This window comes from Hippopotamus amphibius, chromosome 12 (assembly GCF_030028045.1).
Source record: "Hippopotamus amphibius kiboko isolate mHipAmp2 chromosome 12, mHipAmp2.hap2, whole genome shotgun sequence".
Taxonomy (NCBI): Eukaryota; Metazoa; Chordata; class Mammalia; order Artiodactyla; family Hippopotamidae; genus Hippopotamus; species Hippopotamus amphibius.
In genome coordinates, this window is record NC_080197.1 from 22809848 (window position 1) to 22832198 (window position 22351).

Consider the following 22351-nt stretch of genomic DNA (forward strand, 5'->3'; position numbering starts at 1 on the left):
GAATAAATCTGCTATGAAAATCCTTGTGCAATTCTCTTTGCAATAGGCACTCATTTTTCTTGGAATGAAAAGCTAGGAGTGGAAATTCTAAGTCATAGCATAGATGTCTATTTACATTTAGTAGAAACTGCCAGTTTTCTGAAGTGGTTGTACCAATTTCCTCCCTCACAGGCAGTGTGCAAGAATTTTAGTCGACCCACATCCTTGCTAATGCTTAGCCTTTCTCTTCCTTAAGTGAGAGTTTCCACTCTGAGGTGCCTCCTTTCCTCCAGTGTCACATATTGGGTGTGCCTGCCATGAGTGCATGGATCCCTCAGCCCCGAAGCAGCAAGGTAGAGGTCACATCTAGTTTGTTTGAGTCTCAGCAACAGGAGGAATGGTCATCTCCTTGACGTGGATGGGACCCCAGGAACTGGGGTGGCCCTCTTATGACCGTGAGCATGAAACCAACATGAGGCTAGCAGAGCAGCGATGGAATGAACCTGAGAGACGGCATGTCCGTGATGACATGGTCGAGCCACTCAACTAACCTGCCACTGAGTGGCAGGGTACTTATTTTTTTAAGCCAAGTGACTTAGGGTCTTGCTTTTGGAACTTGAATTGTAAAGGATACAGTCCATAAGCCCCACCTTGAAACCAAACCGAATGGTGCCATTTCTGCCCTCCAGAGCAGTCAGCTCCACTGAACATTCTTTCTGAAACCTTCTCTCTGGGATCCCAGGCTCATCTGGTCCTCCCACCCCATGGGTCCCTGCTTCTCATCCTCCTTTCTTGACTCCTCCTCCTCTGCCAACTTTTTCATCTGCCTTCACTTTCTTGGGATGGCATCCAGCACCATGACGTGTGTGCTGGGTAGTGATGCTACCACAATATGTATCTTCAGCCCAGGCCTCGCTTCTGAGCACCAGTCTCATATAAAACTGCCTATTGACCCTCTCCACTCAGTCATTGCCCAGGCTTTTCAAACTTACCTTCTTAACCAAACTCTTGATCTTCCCCCTCAATCACAGTCTTTGCCACCTTAGTCAAGGGCTCTTTCATTCCTTCATACTCAAGGCAAAGATCTAGGTGTCGCTGCCTCAGCACCCACCCACATTCCATCTTACATTCTTTACTCCTTCACCTCCCCAAGCCACCGCCCTGCCAGGGTCACCATTCCTTCGCACCTGGAAACCTGCAAAAGCCTTCTAACTAGCCTCCCCACACCCACTCAAAAGTGCTTTCCAAGCCATTGCAGCCAGAGTGGCCTTTCAGAAACCCAAACCTGGTAGCATTCCCCTGATGAAAATGGCTTCTCATTACGCTCAAGATAAAATTCAAATTCATTAGGTAGCACCACCTGCCCTACTTGCTCTTTCCTCACCCTCACCTGCTCCTCCCACCTCCACATCTGGGACAAGCGGTTCTTTCTGCCTAGAACATTTCCCCTCTCACTCTTGCCCTGCATAACTACCGTTGCGTTTTCAGCCTAAATGCCAGCTTCCCAAGGAGAGTCCATCCTCACACGTCACCCTACATGAGGACATGAGGACTCCATTCCCCTCCCCCACCCCCCACCGGTGATCAGACCCGCGCCCTCGTCAGTGAGAGCACAGAGTCCTAACCACTGGATCGCCAGGGAATTCCCCTCCATTAATTTTTCATAACACTCTTCATCTTCCCCCACAGCACTTCCCATCATGCATAATTATATACTGATTTGATTAAAATTATTAACAGTGATCATTTGATGATTTTTAAACATTTTTATTTTATTGATATATAGTTGATTTACAATGTGCTAATTTCTGCTGTACAGCAAAGTGATTCAGTTACACATATATATGTATATATCTATATATACATTTCTTTTTCATATTCTTTTCCATTATGGTTTATCACAGGATATTGAATACAGCTCCCTGTGCTATACAGTGGGACCTTGTTGTTTATCCATTCTAACATAAAGTATAACAGTTTGCATCTGCTAATCCCAAACACCCACTCCACCCCTCCCCCACCCCCATATCTGTGAGTCTGTTTCATAGATATGTTCGTGTCATACTTTAGATTCCACATATAAGTAATTTCGTGATTGTTTTTCCACCCCTCCCCCACTCTCCTCCAGTAGCCCGGCATCAGCTGGAGTTAGACCAGCGCACCTATGCCACCTTCCCTTCTATCCTCCTGCCTTCAGCATTGCACTTCCACGTAGTAAACCCTCACGGAATGTGCTTAATTAGCTAATAAATGAATACACTGATTCACTTAATCTCTATAACAACCGTGTGAAAGAGGCATTTCAACAGACTTGCGGAAGCTAAGTGGGCAAGCCGCGTGCCCGAAGTACAGGGCACAGGGAAGAGTGAGGTCCTGACTCAAGTCAAATCCTAAATTCTGAGCAGAATATTTCCGCTCCTCACCTATGGCCTTCGTAAAGAGGCCAAGGAGTAGGCGGCCTTTGAGTCACTGGAAGGTTTTTCCGGAGTACCCGGGTCATCCCAGAGGGTCAAAGTGAACAAACGTTCACCTACGGGGACTAGGGTACGCCCCCTCCGCTCTCATTGTAAGATCACAACCTACTGCATATGTATGAGGGGACCAAGGAGGGGGGGCCGTGATTCGGGGCTGCCCAGGATGCGCCTGACCAAAAGTTCTTTGGATTTGAAGACTTCAGAGCCCCCAGATTTCTGCGCATGTTAGTAGAAAGTCTTCAAGTGGTCACCTGTGGCAGATGTTAGGAGGATATGGGGGAGGGCGGCCCGAATTTAGCTCGTTTGATCAGGCATCTGCCGTAGGCAGCCGAATCCCAGAAGGGGTCCTCGGCCGGCTCAACTAGAAGACGAAGGGGGCGTCTCCCCGGCTTCCTGCGGCGTCGGAGGCGAGCTGAGGTGGACGCAGGCTGCGGCAGCGGAGGCGACAGCGGTGGCGAAGGCGCCATGGCAGGGCTCGCAGGTACCGTGGCGTCGGCCTCCTGGGGGCGGGATGAGAGGCCTTCAGTGCGGCCGCGCCGCCATATTGTCCCTTCGGGGTCACCTTAGGCGTCGTCCGGTCCCTCTCTGGGGTTTTCCTTCCGCGCACCCTGGGGGCCGCCCCTGTCCGGTGTCACGTGATTGCCCTATTTGGCCCCCAGCCTGGGCCTTGGGGGTCTCTTCACGGCCCGAGGGCGGGTAACCGGACCCCTGGGTTCTCGTTCTAGCCTCCAAGGTCAGCGCTCGCCTGTCTGCTCCCGGGATGGGGCAGGCAGAGCTGGGGAGCGCGGGGCTGCGGGTGCGACCACCTTCTCTTCCGCCCCGAGACCTGTGGTAGGGGGCCCAGCTTCCGAGATGCCTGTCACTCTGTCCCCGCCACTTCTTGCTTCCTTTTCTTTCTTCCTTTTTCTTTTTCTTTTTTTTTTTTAATTTTTAATCAGAAGGGGCGTGGGGGAGAGGGGAGAAAAGGGTCTCCCTCCCCAGGTCCCCGCCTTGGTGTCTGGGGTGATAGGTTGACGCTCTGCTTTGGGTCGCGGGTGCTTCTTACTCCGTCTAATTTTACACCAAGTCTGGACACCCGTTCCCTTTCCTACAGTATGTATGGGGAGCGGCCCTCAAGGGCAGCCGGAGAAATGGGATGACTGGCACACTAATGGCCTGGAAAGAAGAATGGGGCATGGGGGACAGTTGCTTTTTCCTTCCGTCTTCCAAACCTTCTTTAATTTCCTTCCATGCCTCCGTGTCCCTTTTCAGCCTTAAATGTTGGGGCAGACTGGGGTCTGTCCTAGGAAGGAAATGGTCTTTCTGTTTATAGATTTGGATCGTGTTTTATCCCTTTCAGGGAACTGGTGTCTTGGGGACAGCTTCTGTCTGCCCTGCCTGACATGGTGCAGTCATCCCCTCAGCCTTCTGGACGGCAACACCAAAGCCAGGACAAAAAAAAAAAGAAAGAAAGAAAAGGAAAGAAAGTTCCAGCTTAAGTGCTAATGCCATGTTAGATCTTGTTTGTTTGTTTGTTTGTTTGTTTGAAAGCAGAGACTAATTAATGTCAAGCAAATCTGTTGAATGATTGCGGAGCCCTGGTCGATTTCCAGTGACCAGATCATTTCCATATCTGAAATTGGTCTTGTTAGAATTGCTGCCAAAAACGTTTAACCTTTTATCTGTAATATGTTGTTTCGAAGGGGAATCTGGAAGTCTGGGTTTGGCTGTCTTTTTCTGTTGTTGTTCTCTTATCTTTGAAACATATGCATTCCATTTCAAGCCTGTCACTGTGTGATATACCAAGGACCATGTGTCGCCTGCCTCTCTGGCTTCCTGTTCTGGGAATGCTCTGGAATCTGGATCCTGCTGGGGAATGGGCCCCTTGGGAGGGAGAAAGGGAGAGGGGAGGGTGAGCAGGATCATCATCAGAGAAGATGGTGACATGTCTCTGGGGCATATAGAGGAAATGAGAGGTCACCAGGGAAAAAGAGACTGTTAGACTAATGTTTTGTATACGTGTGCAGGTTTAAATCTCTAGGGATAAAACTAACTGTAAGTTCAGAATCTCACTTTAGGGTGCTGGTTCCTGAGTAGATAGTTTGAAAATAGATGCCTAGCAAATGGCTCACAGCACACCTGCTCCCTCATCCAACCCACATATAATAAGCTGTTGCTGTCCTGCAGCTGAAGCTCAAGAAACTTGTCCTTCAATCGCAATCCAAATATTCCACAAGTAGAGGTAACAGTGTCACATAGCACCCCACACCTCTGACAGCCATGGTACTTAAACTGGTTAGGCTGAGAAACTAACATCCTTTGAGGGCATTAGTCCCAAGAGTCTTGCCTGTTGCTGGAGTCTCACAAAGCCATTCCAATTCCCTCATAACTCAGCTGGTCTATCCTTGACCTTTTGGGGGCAAAGTCTTGTGGGGCTGGTAGAAAAAATTTAAGGGGGGGCCTGTGGACTAAGGGCTTTGCAACAAAACTGTAGTCATTTTCAACTCCTCCCATTGCTCTCTCTCTGAATAAAATGTTTTAATGGTATTGCTTCTGAAAAAAATTTTATAAACAGGATGCGTTTGGACCAGACTTCTAAGCATTGCACAGGAATAGAAAGTGAACACATTCCTTCCGTCTTCTCTAGTGGACTGTGTTTCCTGCCATAACATGAGGGTTTGGATGGGGGATGAAAGTGGGGCAGTGGACATTGTACATTCAAGCTACCCATGTGGGTGCAGCCCACCAGGGCAGCCCTTGCCTGGAAGTCTGTCATCTCATCATGCCACACTCAGAGCCCTGCTGATGGCCTTTGCCAAGATCATCTGGTAAGCCCTGGGGCTGCCAGCAGCCTCCTGCCTTTTAAAAGGGGGGCCTACTGTGTCAAGAGCAGCCAGACACTTGCATCCTGTCTCCCTGAACCTGACTACCTTATAACTGGGCTGAGATTAGAGCATCTGAGGCAGTGGGGCCGTGGGCACACCCCTTGAGGGCTCTGAGGGGAGGGCCTCATTGAGGTTCTCATTGAGAACACATGTTTAAATATGTTCATGGTTCTCTGGGTTTAGTATGAAAAACCACAGAAATTCCCAGTCTTGAGGCTTGCCAAGATACAGGCTTCAGAAGGGACTTGTAGGCATTGCCTGCTGCTGAGTCACCCTGGGGCAAGAGGAGTCCTGCCCCACATTCAAGCTATGGTAGGGGCTGGAACCACCCAGCCTGAGGAAGACGAAGCTTGGATCTCACATCCCCACCCCAGTCCCATTGAGTCCTCACTGCCACTTTGATGGCAGAATTGTTTCTAGTACATTGGGGTTCACTGGGGTCTTAGCAGTCCTTTTACAGAGGGGGATCTGATGGTGGGGGCTAGGATTGACCTGACCAGGTTCCCTGGACTGACTGATGGCAAAGCCAGTAGCAAAACTGAGGTCTACACCCTCTACCCCCATAATTCTCTGACCTTGAACTGAAGTTATAGGTGCCTCTAAAGGTGCTAGTGGTTGGGCTGAGAAATGCTAGGGGCTGGCTTAGGGGCGGGCAGTGTCAGGCTCAAGGGATTGAGGTCCTTTGTGCTCCAGAAGTGTTGGTGACAACTGTGACTAAGGGATTTGAGGAAATGGCAGAAAGATTTATGGCCCTCCAACTCACTCCCTGGATGTTGACCCAGGAACAGGTGTGTGGTGACAGGGACACATAAAGCCAGAGATGAGGCTGAACAGGCGGCAGGGCCATTTGGTGAGGCAGTCAGCTGACCCCACTTAAAAGAAGGCCTGACTCACTGAGGAGTGGGAGAGAGAAGTTGGGAGCCGAGCAGCCCGCCCACCCTGGCATGATGGCAGGGGAGAGCCGGGAGCCAGGGACCTGGTAAGCACGGTTAAGGATATGGAGGCTAGGGATAGGAGAAGCAGAGAATATAGTGGTGGGGGGGAGAGAGCTGGAGAGAGATTCATGAGGGTAGGGGAGGAGACCATGGGGGAGTAGGCAGGCCTGGCAGGATGCCCTTGTAGTGGTCCTGGTAGAGGTTATAGGGCCTGGAGGGATGAGCTGGGTAGGGCAGGCACCATACCACGCCTTTTATCCCATAGTCATTGTCCAAGCCAGTGCGGGCCCCCCCCATCCCGTTTTCTTGGAGATCCTGGATGGAAATGAGACTGTTCTGAAATCATAATCACCCTCTTGGTCCCTAGTACCCCATTTTGAGGGCTCCTCCCACTTTTTCCCTCCTTCCATCTTTCCAACGCCCCTTATCCCAGGACAAGTGAAGGCACCCACCCCTTTGGGGAGGGATAAGTGGTCCCTTATTCCGAGACCATAAGTGAAGATGTCCACCTTTTTCTGGGGGCGGGGGGGGGGCCGGGATGTGGTCCTTTGTCTCAGGACAGTGTTGAGATGGAACTGGGTTTGTGACAGTTATTCCCATTTTGTTGCCTCCCCTCCCTCTATCCCTCTCTCCCCTTCTCTCTCTCTCTCTCTCCCAAGTAGTGTGCCCACTCCACAATGGGCACATCAGCCCAGTCTTAGAAGTATGTGTTGAAGCTGCAAAAGAAGTCACAGGAGACAAACTTTTTGGTGTGCCTCCACCGCCCCGCAGGGTCCTGGGACACTGTGCGAGACGGGGGAGGTACTTTTTTTTATTTTTTGTAGAGGCGGTCCCTGTCCTCCAGGAGCTTACAATCTAGCCGGGGAGACACAACTAATGCACACTTATACAGTCATTACAATTAGCAATTACCACAATATTGACCACAATTGCGTGAGACCTGGGGGATGCAAGATCAGTGAGGGGTTGGGGGCTTGGAGGTGTTTTGGTAAAGATGGGATTTGTTTTCTTTTTCAATAGGTCCAAATTGAGTGACATATTTCTTTTTGGGTAGGAGCGAGGGGGAAAGAGGAATTGAGGGAGCAAAGGCAGCAAGGCTGAAATGCACATGCCGTAGGCAAGGGACAATGAGAGGGCCCTGCTCTCGTTTCTTCACCCTCCTCCCTCACCCTCTGCCCTCCAGTCCCACCACACAGGTGTGCAGTTGTTGCTTGTCTGCTGCACCAAGATTCAGGGCTTCGGCTGGTGATGTTGGAATGTCCATTCTGCTGGCTGGTGTGGTTGTCTGGATCTCTGTGGTGCGGCCTGCTGGCATGGCCGTGGCTGCGGGGCTGGGATGGCGCTGTCCCGACTTGGTCCAGATCTGAATGCGTTGCCTGTGCCCAGATCTCAGGGGTCTGCTCCCCCCATTCCTCCTCCCCCCTTTACACCACCCGCAGTAGGACGGGTGCAAAGGGGTGGGGAGGGGATCTGGTGTTGTCATTGTCGGTGCTGCTTCTCCGGGGGCCTACCAGCCCCTCACTGACCTTGGCAAGTGCTCCTCTGGCGAGAGGGCACAGGGGACGCCCGATTCCTGCGCGGCACTGGCTCCCATGCTGGTGGAATTGCACAGGAGCACCTGGTGACACGGCCGCCCAGGGGAGGGGGCTGGAGCCTCAGTTGGGGGCCCGCTGGCGGCGCTCTCCCAGCACGTGCCGTCCGGTTCTCGACACGGTGTACGCCAGCTTCTGCAGGGAGTACCTGAACACCTGTGGAGAGAGAGAGGCCCAGGACCTGCCCTTAGAGGCGAGCACCCGCAGCGTATCTGCAGCGCTGCCGTGCCCGCCCCCGCCCCACCCCCTGCCCCGCCCGCCTGTCCAATGGGGAGAGGCGGGTGCGGGCGCAGCTTGTCCACGAGTCAGGGCAGTTGGAGCTTTTCCAACTGTGCTGAAGGCTGCATGGCCGCAAGCTGATTGGACCCACAACTTAGGTATACCTCACTTCTCGCAATGGGCTGTGTCCCTGGAGGATTTCGAAAAGCGAATCCTACCCAGTAAATGCAGCATTCCAGGAACACCTTGAAGGAAATATGCGATTCCTTTGGCAAAGGATTCCTTTAGCAGGGAATTCTTCCTGCAAGGGGTGCTTTTAGGGTTGATGATTTTTATGGACAAAGCGCTTTCTTCTAATTTATTTCTTTTTACACAAAACGCTTTGCCTCTGTTTGATTTTTTTGTTTAAATAAAACGAACTGTCCTTTTTTCGGAAGCGCCTTTTTTCTGCGAAGAACCTTTTCCTCTGATTGTTTTCGTTAAAGCGCTTTTATCGATACATAATTTGTTAGCTCCTTTGTCTAATTTTTTTCCTGCAATGCGCTTTTTATCTAATGCATTTTTTTCTGCCAAGTGCTTTTGTCTGATTTATTCTTCCTGCAATGCGCATTTTCTCTAATTCATTTTTTCCCGCGAATTTTTCTCTGATTTGTTGTATTCTTGTTTTTTAAGAAGTGCTTTCTTTTTCCCTGAGAAGTGCCTTTTTCTAACTTATTCTTTGTCCCACCCCCACAAGTGCTATATTTTCTAAAGGAAAATTTCCCCGCAATGCGCAATTTTTTTTAAGGCGGAAAAATTAGGCTATGTGAGCAGTAAAGTCTCTTTTCGCAAAACAGAAGTGCCCCGCCTCCCTCCTGGGGTCGAGTCTGGTGTAGCGGGATTTTCTTACCACGTTGGTCGCTAAGAGCCTCGGCGATCGTCCGCGGCTGGCGCCCGCCGCGCCCCAACTCTTTGTTCCCGGGCGGGCGCACTGGGAAGGGTCTACGCAAGGAGGAGGGCGCGGGGGACGGGCGGGGGCGAGCAGTGCCGGCCGCGGCACTTGGGCGGGCAGGGATCGCGGCAATCAGGACAGGATGGGTCGGGATGCGGCAACTGTGACGCGGGCTTGCCGGGTCAGGGGACGCGCTTCGGGACCCTCTCCCACCCAGAACCCGGGCACACTTACCTGCAGCAGCACGCGGAAAATGTACCAGCCGATGATGAGCAGTTCAGCTGAGGCTGCCGCCACTGCCGCCATGGTTCCGAGAGTGGTGGGTGGGTGGTCGAGAGCGAGTGCTGCCGGTCCTGCGGTCCGCTGGCCTCTCGGAGTCCGCTGTTGGGCGCACTGCCGCAGCCGCGGTGGCCGCGCCTTAAGTATCCGCCCGCCGCCCGAGTGCGCATGCGCCCTTGTGGGGGGGGTTGTTCCTTGAGGAGGGGTGGTCGGGGGCGCTCCTCATTCGTCAGGAGAGGAAAAAAATAATCCATCTGCTCTTTCTACACCGACCCCCGCCTCCTGAGTTCATCGTAGCCCCTTTCCAGAAGATTCTGCGGTGCCCGCTTTTGAATTTTAATATAAAATGGAGGGGAAATACAACTCTTGAGTTAGCGCGTAGGCTAAGAGTAGGGGCGCGCACCTTTTGGTAGCAGAACCCCTCTCTCCGAGGCCGGGCCTGCAAATTCGAGCCCAGTGTCCGGTGCCACGCCAGATCGCACCTTGGGCATGGATGGAAAACCAGAGGGACCTAATTTAGAGGGGAATCATCTGCCCCGCAGAGCAAAAACAGGTGCCCCTTCCAGAAGTATTGACTTCACAGACCCCCCGCTCAGCACTCTTTATCCGATATTCGCTGTATTAGAAGCCCACGGCCTCTGCTTTGCGAGAGTCCCTGATCGCGGAACCTTTCCCTGATTCCTGGCATCCCGCTTCTTACAGTTGCTAGATCTACAGCGGTGGCGGTTGTAGGGGGCCGAGCCAGGGCACTGAACCCTGAGCGCAAAAGCAGTAGTCACTGGGTGTCTACCCTGTGGGAGGGATGCGGGAGGGACGGCGCCTTTGTATGCGCGGACGGGATGAGCTCTGCAAAGAAGTAGTCTGAATGCGCTCTGGGATACTGTTGTGCTAGGCGGGTCATTTCAACCTCTGCTCCCTTACCCCCAGGGGCTGGTAGGTGTACCTCAGTCAGCGAGGTTCTTTGTACCCGTTGAGCTGGGCCTCTGGAGCTTGGAGCGGGCTTTTGCTACCGCCACCAGAGGGTCGCGGCTACGCCGCTCCGATTCCAAGCGCGGCAGGAAGACCGGAACGCGGTCTGCGAGCGCGGCCCTGGCGCACCGGTGGCCCGCTACTTGAGAGCACTTCTTATCTTCTCTCCAGCAAACTGCCTGGCACAGAGGCCAACTGGCATTTGCCCTTGTGTGGATAGAAAATTAATTTTGATTAAAAGCTCATAGAGGTCAAGTTCTGTACAGTGCTGACAGCAGATGGAGAGCACAGGTGAACCAAGAGAGGTCAGTTTGGACGCAGTAGCAGGGAGATTTTTTTTTTCCTACGTTGACTTTCGAAGAAGTTGGCTGATTTTGGCAAAATGACGCCGGATTATTTGAAAAAGGCAAGCTCGTTCTGGGCTGCCATCTTAACACAAAGTATTCGGCGATGCTGCCGCGGAGGCTTCGGCTTCCCGGAACTTGCGAGGATCCATTGCCTGCGACCTGCCACCGGCAGTGCGCCGCTAACTACTTTGAGTCTGCACTGAGCACCTGCTGTGAGAGACACTAGATACAGAATCCTTTTCTTATTCCGCGGGGGTCACAGCACGGAGCCCATGGCCGTCCGGTGGCAACCACAGGGCGGTGTTGTGAGGTCTGGGCCCCTTGAGGACGGGCCGCAGCCCCAGGAGGCGATACATGATCTCTGCTGGGCAGGGCCCAGGGAAAGCCAGTCCACTGTGCTGGACCTGCCTAGAGCCCTGTGGCCGAGCCCCCAGCAAGGGGAGATACCCAGGACGCTTCCAGAAAGGGTGACTTGAGAGGAGTAGACTTCCATGGGTGGGCAGGGAGGAAAGGGCATTCACATTTGCTGTTGTTAACCATGATCCATTTTTCCAAATAAGTATACATTCTGTTCCTGTTTTTTTTTTTTTTTTGTCTGTCTGTCTGTTTTGTGTCTGTTTGTCTGTTGTGTTGACTTTTCTCTTCAGGATCCCTGCTGCCTTGGTGATCCCGGGCTGACAGCCAGAGAGCAGAGCGGCTCAGCTCCTGGAGAGCGAGGGTTGAAGAAAGCAGAGGGCAACCGCCCGCGCCCGCTGGCTCCCATTAGGTCGGTTCCTGCAGCGGTGCCCGGTGGCCTTGGCGAAGGCCCTGTCCGGCAGAGATCATGTATTGCCTCCAGTGGCTGCTGCCCGTCCTCCTCATCCCCAAGCCCCTCAACCCCGCCCTGTGGTTCAGCCACTCCATGTTCATGGGCTTCTACCTGCTCAGCTTCCTCCTGGAGCGGAAGCCTTGCACAATTTGTGCCTTGGTTTTCCTGGCAGCCCTGTTCCTCATCTGCTATAGCTGCTGGGGAAACTGTTTCCTGTACCACTGCTCCGATTCCCCGCTTCCAGAATCGGCGCACGACCCCGGTGTTGTGGGCACCTAACAGCCAGCTCAGTTAGCTTTCCGAGGAAGCAGAAGACGGGAGGGGAGGCATTGACATAGGTCATAAAGCATTGGAGTTTCAAATCCCGCTGCCCCGCGGGTGCCACATTCCTGACGGCGCCTTTTTGGCCTGTGATGTTTTATCCTTATAATGTGAATAATGGCACTGACTGGTGCTTTTATCGTAGAGTCCTGTAGTCGTGGGTGGTCTTGTGGTTGTGTGTGTTCTGTCCCCATCTTGGCCCCCGGCTGGCAGGATGGCCACCCCCCTCGCCTCATTCCCGCGAGGAGCCTGCACCCATCCTGGCCGACTGCCCCAGCATGACCCGGGCAGATAAAGTGCCAGTCTCATTGTCACCTCTGTGACCTTTCCTTGTCAGGGGGGTCCTCCCTTCTCAGAGTGTTACTGACTCCTCCGTCCCTCTCTTGGCTTCCTGTTAGTTCTCTTTACCCCTTTCCTTTTTGGGGGAGCACCTGTCCAAGACAGGGCTCAGTTTTGCACTTATCTCAAATATAAAGAGATTGCTGACGCCCGAGAGCCTCGCTTTTTCATTCTTCTTCCCTGGCTGGCAGGCTAGACAGAAATGTGTCTTGACTGCTGTCCACAAGTCTTCAGTATTTTCCCCACTTCATTTGGAAGGAAGAAGTAAGAGATACATGTTGCTCTTTCAGCTGGGGGTCTGGGCTCCTGCTCCACAGCCCAGCTTTGCTTCCTTTGCCCTTCCTCCTGCCTTTCTCAGCTGTCGCGAGGAGGGGGGCCTCATACTGTCTCCCATGCATGCTTTGCAGGATTGATGTGTGGTGTGTTTACATAGATCTAGCAGTCCCCAGCCGAGTGAATGGGAGAGTTACTTGTGTGTTTCATAACAGCCACGATCCCCTTGATAGGTGTTTGGAGATTTTTTGGTGTGGTATGCTGTGCGTGCGCGTGTGTGTATATGTACGTGTACTAGTACATGTGTAAATTCCTTTTAAAGAAGCTTTATCGAACGTGTTCTGAGTTTGAGGTGTAGCAATAGCTAGCTAGAATGTGCCGCTACAGTTTGTGTTTAGCATGGGGATTGCAAAGTGACCAGCACACTGGACTCCGAGGTGGTTCAGACAAGACAGAGGGGAGCAGTGGCCATCGTCCTCGTGCCAGGAGCTTCTCCAGTCCTGCGCATATAGACTGTACGTTATGAAGAATACACGGGAAGACTTTGTGACTGTCACTTGCTTTTTTCTTTTTCTGCGCTTCAGTAAAAGTGTTGGCAAATGAGACTGTCTCCTGGCCCCTGCCCACTGGGGATCAGCGTGGTTGTCCTTCCGCTCTCAACCATCCATCTTTCTCTTGCCTGAAGCGGGAGGGAGGTGGGCCAGGCAGAGGACAGAACTGGAGGCAATCCATCTAGGCAATGGGACTGCGAGGCCACACTTGTGGAACATTTGGACTGCTATTCTGGAGCTTTTATTTCTGGTGTGTTCGTTGCACAGCTGTTTGAAATGTTTAATAAAGCTTTATAAACTTTACTCTGTGGTTTTATGTGGCTGCAGTCCATTTGGGTCATGGTGTTGGATTTCTTAGTTGGTGGGGGACAGGGGGTAGCGTGGAGGGGCTGAGTCCTTGGCGCCAGAGTACCTTAGCCCGAAAATTTGATCTGCTCTCTGGAGAGCAGATGGTGGGATTGGGGGAGGGGGAGCAGGGGGCAGGCCAGGCGGTGAACAGGAGGGAGTCTGAAAGTTTTCAGAGATGAGACATTTGCGTTTCTCAGCTCCCATGGCTTCTCGCCTGAAACTGTTTCCCTCCGTAGGAGATTTGAGTAACCGATCCCTTGACAAACAACTTAAGACAGCTGGAGCCCTAATCATCAAGGATTTTTATGGTGCTGCTTTTGAAGTAAAAATAAAGTGAAACCCCTTATGGCATTTCAAGTGGAAAAATAAATAAGGCTGGCCGTCCACGCAGGGGGCTCCGGGTGATGGCTGGAAGCGCGGGAGTGGCGCGGCTCTGTGCCGTCAATGTGCACGTGCGCCTGTGGCCATGACCTTTGAGACAAAGCTGGGTGGCTTGCCAGGGCCCTGTGCTGGATGTCCACCTCTCCATCTCTCCTCCTTCTAGAAAACGTAACAGGAGCATTTCCTGTCCAAGGCACAGGGCTGTTAGAGCTTGTTGTTGTGAAAGGGCTCAGGTCGTTTCACAGAAGGTCATCTGTTTTACTTCGATTGCTGATTTATTGCTATAAGTTTTCTGTAGTTTTCTCTTGTGCTTTGCAAACTCCACATTGTCGGTATATCCCTTTTTTCATTCCTACCATTGCCTATCAGTGCTTTCTGTTTTCTTGATCAAGACTTGCCAAAGATTTGTTCATTTTAAAGGTGTTTTCAGAGAACCAAATTTATTGATTGTATCTGCTGGGTATTTTTCCTATCTGATGCCTTTGTGTTTTTATCTCTGCATTCTTTTTTTTTCCCCTGAGTTTCTGGATGTATTTTGTGGTTCAGTAAAGTCTTGACAAGCTGAGGAGTCATACACATGGAAAGGATGATTTGTTCAGCAAACATTGAGCCCCTGGACTGGGCTTGCTGGGGATTTCAGGGGCAAGACCCAGGCCTGACTCTCCAGGAGCTCATGACTCTAGCCTAGGGGGAAGACTTAAGAAAATAGACAACTGCAAATTCCCAAAACAAAACAAACAACAAAAAAAAGGCTTTCGTGGCCACGCTCTCCCATGGAGGCACCTGGATGATAAATGAAGCCAAGGTTATTGCTTATTTTGCTCTCCCTCAGAAAGCAGCTTTCTGTCGTAGGTCAAGCTCACTAAAGAGTCACAAACAGGCCTCCCTTTGAAAGATTTGTGGCCCTTTCCAGCAGGGAGCCTGCAGCCCACTCCTTCCCAAGGTGACTGCCACATCAGCACTCTGTGTGCCCAGCATTGCCTTCCACCTTGCCAAGGCAGCACTGGCAGCACTCTCCCCCCCTCTTCCTGAAATGCCTTTCAGGAAAATGAGAAGTAGATACCTCTTCTGGAAAAGAACAGGGTACCAGGTCTTAGAAAACCACACCCTGCAATTCTGCCAGTCGCTGTGGCTCCTAGTGTGAAATGGTTGCTCACGTGGTATCTGGTAACCGCAAGATCCCATGAGGCCTAGGTCTGGGCTTCTTTAGAAACTGGTCTGTGCCCAGTTCTGCACCTCAGTTTCCTTGTAGGTAAGATGTGGTCTTTGGAGCAAACACAGTCTTCCTACCCCTGATATACTGGGAGTCCTTTCTCCTAGGATCTTCGGGTCCTCCTGGAGGCACTTGAGGAAGGTAACTGAGCTCTGGGAAGGTGGCACTGCACTTGTAGGGCAGCCTGCATATGCTTTACGCTTTAATGATTATACCGCATTAGCCCAGATGTGCCTCTGTCAGGAAGCCTTCCTGGAGTCTTCCCTCTCCCTAGAGATCCACTTGCCTAGATGACCTCCCTCAGCCCTCCAGTGAGTGCTAGTGCTCGTGCAGACTTCCTCTTGCACAGTGACTGGGCTCCCCCCACTTCCCTAGGGGGCTTGCATTGTTATTTAATCCGAAGTACTTATCAAAATCCTGTATAGGACCAGGCTTTGGGGCCACACAGTGGACAAGGTGGACCATCTCTGCCATCAGGGAGTCATCCAAGCTAATGGGAAAGGGAATGACCTTGGGTAGATAATCCCACAGATAGATAGAACTGTGGACTGTGGCAGGTGCCCTAAGAGGAGTCTGGGGGGACCTCGTGTAGGCTGGGGAGAATTGATGTTCAGGCTGAGGCCTGAGGACAGGTGTAAATGTTGGAGCAGTGAAATAATAAATGAGGTGTTATTTCTCACCATCTAATCAAACATCTCTGTGCTTATAGCTAAAGAGACTGGGCTGAAAGCAAAATGAAGGACCGCCAGTATCTGGCTGCCCTGGAAGGCTGTATTGGGAGATAGTGAGGGGGCCTAAGGTTGACATGTGAGTGAGAAGTCTTCAGTTTCCAGCTGACTGGAACCATCACAGACAAGGATCTGATGGGAATAGGGGGGTGATCCAATCAGAACAGCATTTAATTTAAGGTGGGATTTTTCCAGTAGGGCACAGGATAGCATTTGAGCAATGAAAGCAACAGGGCTGTTAAGGCCACTGCCATGTCTAGATCATCAGGAATGGGGAGAAGTGGATACAGGGAGTCGTGGTGGGTCAGGAGGGGAAGGCAGGAGAAAAAGCAGGCTGGGGAGGGAGGACAGAGAAAGATGAGAGACTCCGGTTGAATAGCTGCAGGAAATGAGGTCAGGGAGGGGTTGTCCCTTGTGTTCAGTCGGCTGCCTGAGCCAGACCCCAGTCTCCTGGCATCTAGTGCAAAGCTCACCCCTCATCCCCCACCCCCCTAAAGGGAGAAAGGGTCACTGCTCTGAAAAGAGGGAAGAGCTAAGCAGTGCTCTCCTCAGCAAGTGAGGGAAGGTGATTGTGACTAAAAGCCAGAGAGGGGCAGAGTTTGGTCTGCCAGGCTTCAGGGAGAGAATTCCGTATCTTGAGATAAACTTTGATTATAGAGCAGGCTCAAGATGAAGGGGAGGAGTTGGCTGAGCAGCAGCTGAAGGCTTCAGACAGAAGCTCTGGGTCTCCCTCTCGGGTACTGGGACTCATTGGGGGTGGACTTGGGGAACAGTTTAGGACCGAAAAACCTTGAGCGATGTGGTTTCAGGGAAGCCAGGCCCTATGCCCCTGCCTCTGTGACCACATGTCCCTGAGCCTCAGTTTCCTCATCAGTAAAACAGATCATAACACCCAGTGTAGCCTGGCTGAAGGCCAAGTCTTCACAAATGTTATTTCCTCTCTTCTATGCCCCCGCCACCCTCCACCGACCCTTAGTGGGCTCAGGCTTCATAGGGGTGTGGCCTGATCATCCAATTCTCCCGCTTATTCATTCCTGCAGGGAGCATTTGCCAGGCCCTGTGCCAAGCCTGGAACCTGATAAGACCACACCCTCCTTGAGGAGCTCCTACAGCAGGAAGGAGGGCACTGAGGCAGTCCTGTAGGCACGTGATGACCCTGTTGTGTTGTCAAGGCTGTGTGGAGTTAGGGAGAGACCTCGTTTGGGAGGCCGTATGTCAGTATCTCAGCATGAATTCCCTTTATTTTTTACAAGCCCCCAAATGACAAGATCCTAAAAGGGAGAGGAGCACCTTAACAGTGCTCTTTCCCGAGAGGCCAGAATCCCGGCTTTGCACCCCTGCTTGGCCACCAGCTTGCCTAGGACATGCATGGATTTTTCCCTCTCGGGGAGGAATCAGTGCCTGTTGGGCCTCCTCGTGAGGAGCGGTGCAGGGATGCTGAGAGTGCTCTGTCCCCCACGGGGTGGGCGTGAACCTCCTCCTCAGGCTACCCTCTCAGCGGTTCTGGCCTCTCACCTCTTTTCCTGGGCAACTTGTGGAACGTCTACACGGGGACACCTCACCACTTCTTCCAGAGCTAAACTCTGCCAGTCCATGCCCTACACTGCTAGGGGCTGCCCTCTGGGGCGGGGTGGAGAGCTGGGGCCCTGGGCCTGATCCCCACCCTCTTCCCATGTGACCTTGCTCCTCTCTGCTGGTTATTCTCCAGCCCCAGCCCCTCTTCCCCATCTATTCACCAAAAAGGGGCTGGCCCAGGAAGTCTTTAAGGTTTCCAAAGCCATCTTCTGTGAAATATCAGTGAACTTTATCCTTGTTACTTCAGTCTTAGAGATATTAGCTGAAAGAAAGTGTGTGAAAAACAAACAAGCATTTAATCAAAGCGTTTTTTGTCTTAAAGAATAAACTTTACATCTCTTGGGTACAGAAGTGTCAAGAATTTTAGAGTCAAAGCAGACTTGGGAGGGTTTTTGAGGGAGGAAGAGAAACACAGCCCTTCAGTGCTTCCCTGTTGCTTGTGGTCCTGACTCTAAGGCTATCAAAGCCCTGTACAGCCCTTGAGGGTGGGGGCCTGATCTTTGTCCCTTACCCAGGCACAGTACCTGCCTGACCAGGCCTGGCATAGAACCTGCTGGTTATCTGGCCAGGGGCACGGGTGGGTGGCTGGGGCTCAGTCAGTCAGTCTCTAGACTCCCTAAGGAATTAAGTGGCCCTCACTTTCCTAGAAGTGAGGGAATTCAGTTTGCCTCCCAAGTCTCCTCTTGGCCGCTCTGAAGTGACAATATTTTCCAGCCTCTAGACTAATATTTTACACACAGATATCACAAACACTAATATGTCACAAAAGATACCTGAGAAGAACCTGGTATCCTTCCTGTGGCAACAGGTGGCTGAGAGTCACCTCCCCTCACTGGGCCTCAGTTTCCCCATTTGTAAAATGAAGCAGTTGGACTAGATAATCCTTGAGTTCCTTTCTAGCTCCAGCATCACCCTCAGATGCCCTGGTGCCTAGAGCAATAATTGGACAGGGGGCATGGTGACTCCAGGATCTGGGTCAGGTCCACATCTTGGAGCATGGCGGAATCGTGGTGATGGCTGCAGCCCCCTGGAAGATGAACGTGACGGGAACTGGCTGAGGGATTTTTCTGCTGATGGTGAAGTGTCCTGGCAGAGTCTATGCAGGTAGGTTGATGCAGATGAGGGGAGGGGTTGGCCTCTCCCTCCCTTGTGGTCCTTGAGTAACGTTTCCTTGCAGAGTCAGAAGCTTCCAGGACTGTTGGTTGGGTGCCAGCTGGGTTCAGCCTTTCATATTGGCAAACTGGGCGAACCATCTTTCCACACACTGTCCTGGTGGGGCTTTCAGAAAGGCTTTCTGCTGCCACCCCTTAAATGCTTGCCTGCATTTCATCGTTACTGGGTCTGGAATCATACCTTCCCATAGCCTTTGGTTCCCTATCCAGGTGGCATGTTCTCTGAGGACATTGTGGTCCTGATGCCATAATCAGCCAGGAAGAGCTTAGCTCAGTGTCAGAGCCGCAGGGGAGGACTTGTCCAAAGTTGGAGCTCTGACTATTAAGAGAAAAATAATAATCCATATCAACCTCCCCTCAGAGCACACACCCAAATTCAAAAGCTTTTGATCAGAAAGGAGACATAAACCCATTAAAAACCAGAGAAAAAAGGAATTGGATATTTAATGTGTCTGAAAGGGGGAGCCCCTCTAAGCTAAAAAGCAACAAAACACAAGAAGGCAAAGACCAACCAACTTCACTACATCAAAACTAAGTATTTCCAAAGTCAAACGATATCACAAACAGAACCAAAAGGCAGAGTGGGTAAACTATTTGCAGATCCATAATGTGTAAAAGATCACACACAAAACCTTAACAGTAAAAATGCAACAGATATGTATGTAATTCACCTAAACAGTTTACAGAAGAGGAAATAGGACTGACTAAAAATTTTTTGAAAAAATATTCAATTTCAATAATAACAGCTCAACAATAAAAAACAATAAAGAAGCACTATTTTTTACCAACAAATTAGGAAAAAAAATTAAGAATACTCAATGCTAATGAGGGTGCAGTGGAAGAGGCACTAAGTGCTAAGGGGAATGGGAATTGGTATAACTTTTTGGAAAGTAATATGATAATTGAAGAGAAGGAGAGAGAAGAAAGTTTCAAGAAAGGGCAAATGGCCTATACATTTATGCAACATTTATTAAGTGTCTACTTTGTGTCAGGCATGGTGCTGGATATTAAAATGTGAAGATAAATAAGATATATTTTTCTGCCCTTGGGCATACAAAGAGGTAGAAAAACACACAGATTCTAAAATGATATGTAGTAAGCAGACCAGTGATATGCCTGGGATATGGGCAAAGCATGGAGCAGCAGGGGTGGGTGGTACAAGTGTGAAGCTTTATGGGAGTACCTAGGGAGGTTCCTGGAAGAGGAGTCTGCATGAGTAGGAGCTACTCAGGTAGAGGGCTGAGACAGAAGTGAGAGGCATCATGGATGAACTCATAGGCAGGTTTGCCAAAATATGAAATAAGGGAGGGGATGGAGAAGGCGGGACCAGATCACCCAGTGCCATGACCATCTAATGGAAGAGTTTGGTCTTTTTCCTTTTGACAACAGGGAGTCACTGAAGCATTTTGAGTGGGCAGGTGCCATGGTAAGATTCCTATTTTAAGATGATGACTCTGGTTACTTGGAGACATTTGGAGTGCGAGAGCCAATGAGAAGATGATTGCTTTGGTCCAGGTCGGGAATTAGGGTGGGGGCCAAGAGGATGGAGAAAAGGTAAAGTTAGGAGAAGCTGCTGACCAACTGGTTGCTAGGGTCAAAGAAAGAGAGTCAAGGATGCCTTCCCTGTTTGTATCTTGGGTGGATAAGGGAGTACCCAGGAAAAAGAGCAGGCTTGGAGGGCTAGAAGAGGGCTGTTGAACTTGATTTTGGACAAGGTGAATGAAAGATGGGCATCTAGGAGGAGATGGCCTATGAGGAGCTAGGAGAGAGCCTGGATCCCAGCAGAGATTTGAATGAAAGATTTGGGTTGTGACTGATGGCGATTGTATCCATGGGCTTTGGTGAGCTGCCCTAGGGGAATGTGGCAGCTGAGAAGAGAGGGGGTCTAAATCAGAGAACCTTTCCCCCATTTAAGGGTGGGCAGAGAGAAAGAAAAGCCCACAGAGGCAAAAGAGAAGGCAGAAAGAGATGGAAAAATCACCTGAAGCCTGTGTTGGCATGGGAACCCAGGGATGTGGAGCGTTTCCAAGAGAGAATAATCAGTCGACGAAGGAGAAAAGCCAGTTAGATGGGGACTGAGGGTCCACTGGACGGAGCAGTTAGGGGCCCCCTAGATCCTGACAGGTGCAGTTCCTGTGAGAGATGGGTCAGAAGGCCCCACAAGGTGGGCAGAAGAGAGTGAAAGGGGGAGGGAAAAGGCAGCATGGCATCTGTCCTGGGGAGCTTGGAATATGGGGGGGAAGCTGCTAGGGTTATGATTTGGGTCAGGGCAAATTTCTGGGCTGCGCTGAGAAGAAACAAGGATAGACGTGATAGAAAAGAGGTTGAAAGTGCTGTCACCTAAAGTCCTCTTGTCTGTATAAATCAGAGGCAAGATCAAAGGGCATGGGTGGTAAGGAGGAAAAATGGCTATTGGTGACCTTGACTAGAGTTGTTGTCAAGTAAGAAAGTCTACATGCCAGTTTGGAGCTCACAGAGGAAGCGTGGGCATCTCCACAGGGGGTAGGTGGAGAACTAGAAGGTACAGAGTTCACGGAGCAGGGCTGGACACTGAACCACGAACTTTAGGGATGGATGCAGGAAGGGGATGCTGCTGAGGAGACTGAGCAGGCGTGGCCGGAGGAAAGGACTGGAAAAGTAGGGGGCCCTGGAAGCCCAGGGAGGAGAGAGTTTCCAGAGGTCAGGGCAGCCATTCATGTGCCAGATACACAGAAGCGGGAGGTGAGAGCACCCTGTGGACCTGGACTTTGGGGACCTCTGCCATAGCAACTTTGGGGGAGGGGGAAAAGCCCAGCTGGGTAGGGGTGATGTGGAGACTGGCTGAGAAACCAGGAGGGAAAGGGAGGACCTGAGAGGACAGAAGTTTCTAGAAGGTACTGTTTCTTACACACTTATATTTGGAGGGAGGAGGGCTATGTGAGGACAGAAGAGCAGGGACAGGTAATGAATGGGGCTCCCGGAGCAGTGGAATTAAGTGTATAGGTGAAGGGATTAGTTGTGTTCGTGGAAAGGGGCAAAATTAATTCATGTACATTTTACTAAGTAACCCGATCTCAGTGTTTTTCTGGAGGTTGTTTTTCTGCCCTCTGAGTAGTGACTACAGCTCTAATTAGCAGTAGTTTCATCCTGCCTCGTGTCTGGGGCTGTGTCTTATTCATTTTTGTACCTTTCGGTACCTAGCAACAGGCAGCGAGCTAGGTAGAGACAGAATAATTATTTTGTGCTTGAAATCAAATGTCTGAAATGGAGGTTCAGAATTTTTTTTTTTTAACCACAAAGATTTTGTGACAATTCCCAAGGAATCAACAAACAGGGAAATAAAAGTCAAGGTTGAAGCTGTCTGTATATGAGGCTGTCTGGGTGTCAGGAAATGCACTCTGCACTGTGGTGTGGGCACAGCTCTTTATAGTTTTTATGGTGAGGTGACCGTTGTTTCACCTGGTCATCGCAAACCCACCCTCCTTCCCCTAGTGAGGCAGACAGCTACTGTTAGTCCCATTTCACAGGTTAGGAAGCTGAGACCCAAAGAGGCAGGACAGAGAGAAAGAATGATGGCAATGAAGTCTATGGGGATAGGGCGCGGTCTTGAATGCTACATTCAGGGCCTTCACCACCGCTACCTGGTGGTATCTCCTAACTGGCTGAGCTCGGGCCTTATGCCATCTCCTAATAGGACCTGGGTGGTGACAGGCAGGACCTGAAGGGAGGGGCTTCTGTGGCTTCTGTGTAAGAGAGCATCCCATGTCCTACCACAGCAACATAAAATAGGGAACAGGAAATCTCCCTAAATGTAGCAAGGGCTGTTAGGGAGGAATGAGGGATACTAAAAAGCTCAAAACCCTCCCCAGACATCCACTATAAGAAATAACCAGGCAGAGGCAGGGAGACCTGTTAGGAGGCAGTGGTCCAGATAAGAGAGAGAGAGGCCTGAACTACACCAGTGGAGGTGGAAATAGATCCAAAACTTGTAGGAGGTAAAAACCAGAAATGATGGATCATTAGCTATTAGGGGGAGAGAAAGGGTGAAGACAAAGACTCCCATGTGTCCTGGGT

General features: G+C 51.0%; 2 protein-coding genes across 4 annotated transcripts; one reads left to right on the top strand and one right to left on the bottom strand.

Annotated features, from left to right (window-relative positions):
* The first annotated feature begins 2835 nt into the window (after positions 1 to 2835).
* BLCAP (BLCAP apoptosis inducing factor) lies at positions 2836 to 13184 on the top strand. The gene is made up of 2 exons (XM_057701026.1): positions 2836 to 2934; positions 11237 to 13184. Exon 2 carries the CDS (start codon positions 11413 to 11415, stop codon positions 11674 to 11676), a length of 264 nt encoding a protein of 87 aa, XP_057557009.1. The 5' UTR covers positions 2836 to 2934; positions 11237 to 11412; the 3' UTR covers positions 11677 to 13184.
* Positions 6996 to 9419, bottom strand: NNAT (neuronatin). Of its 3 annotated transcripts, none has more exons than XM_057701027.1 (3): positions 9229 to 9419; positions 8228 to 8308; positions 6996 to 8000 (listed from the first exon to the last, which is right to left on the bottom strand). In XM_057701027.1, the coding sequence occupies exons 1-3, from the start codon at positions 9298 to 9300 to the stop codon at positions 7908 to 7910; spliced, it is 246 nt and encodes an 81-aa protein (XP_057557010.1). In that variant the 5' UTR covers positions 9301 to 9419; the 3' UTR covers positions 6996 to 7907. The 3 variants fall into 3 exon arrangements, with proteins under 3 accessions (XP_057557010.1, XP_057557011.1, XP_057557012.1); XM_057701029.1 differs by having other exon boundaries at positions 7007 to 8000; positions 8233 to 8308; XM_057701028.1 differs by lacking the exon at positions 8228 to 8308.
* Positions 13185 to 22351: the final 9167 nt, after the last annotated feature.

Excerpts from the sequence above, each read along its gene's own strand:
- BLCAP (XM_057701026.1), top strand. The coding sequence starts at position 11,413 with ATGTATTGCCTCCAGTGGCTGCTGCCCGTCCTCCTCATCCCCAAGCCC.
- NNAT (XM_057701029.1), bottom strand. The coding sequence starts at position 9,300 with ATGGCGGCAGTGGCGGCAGCCTCAGCTGAACTGCTCATCATCGGCTGG. Across the intron at positions 8,309-9,228 it reads TTTTCCGCGTGCTGCTGCAG|GTGTTCCTGGAATGCTGCAT; the intron begins GTAAGTGTGCCC and ends ATTTCCTTCAAG. Across the intron at positions 8,001-8,232 it reads GACACAGCCCATTGCGAGAA|GTGTTCAGGTACTCCCTGCA; the intron begins GTGAGGTATACC and ends CTCTCTCCACAG.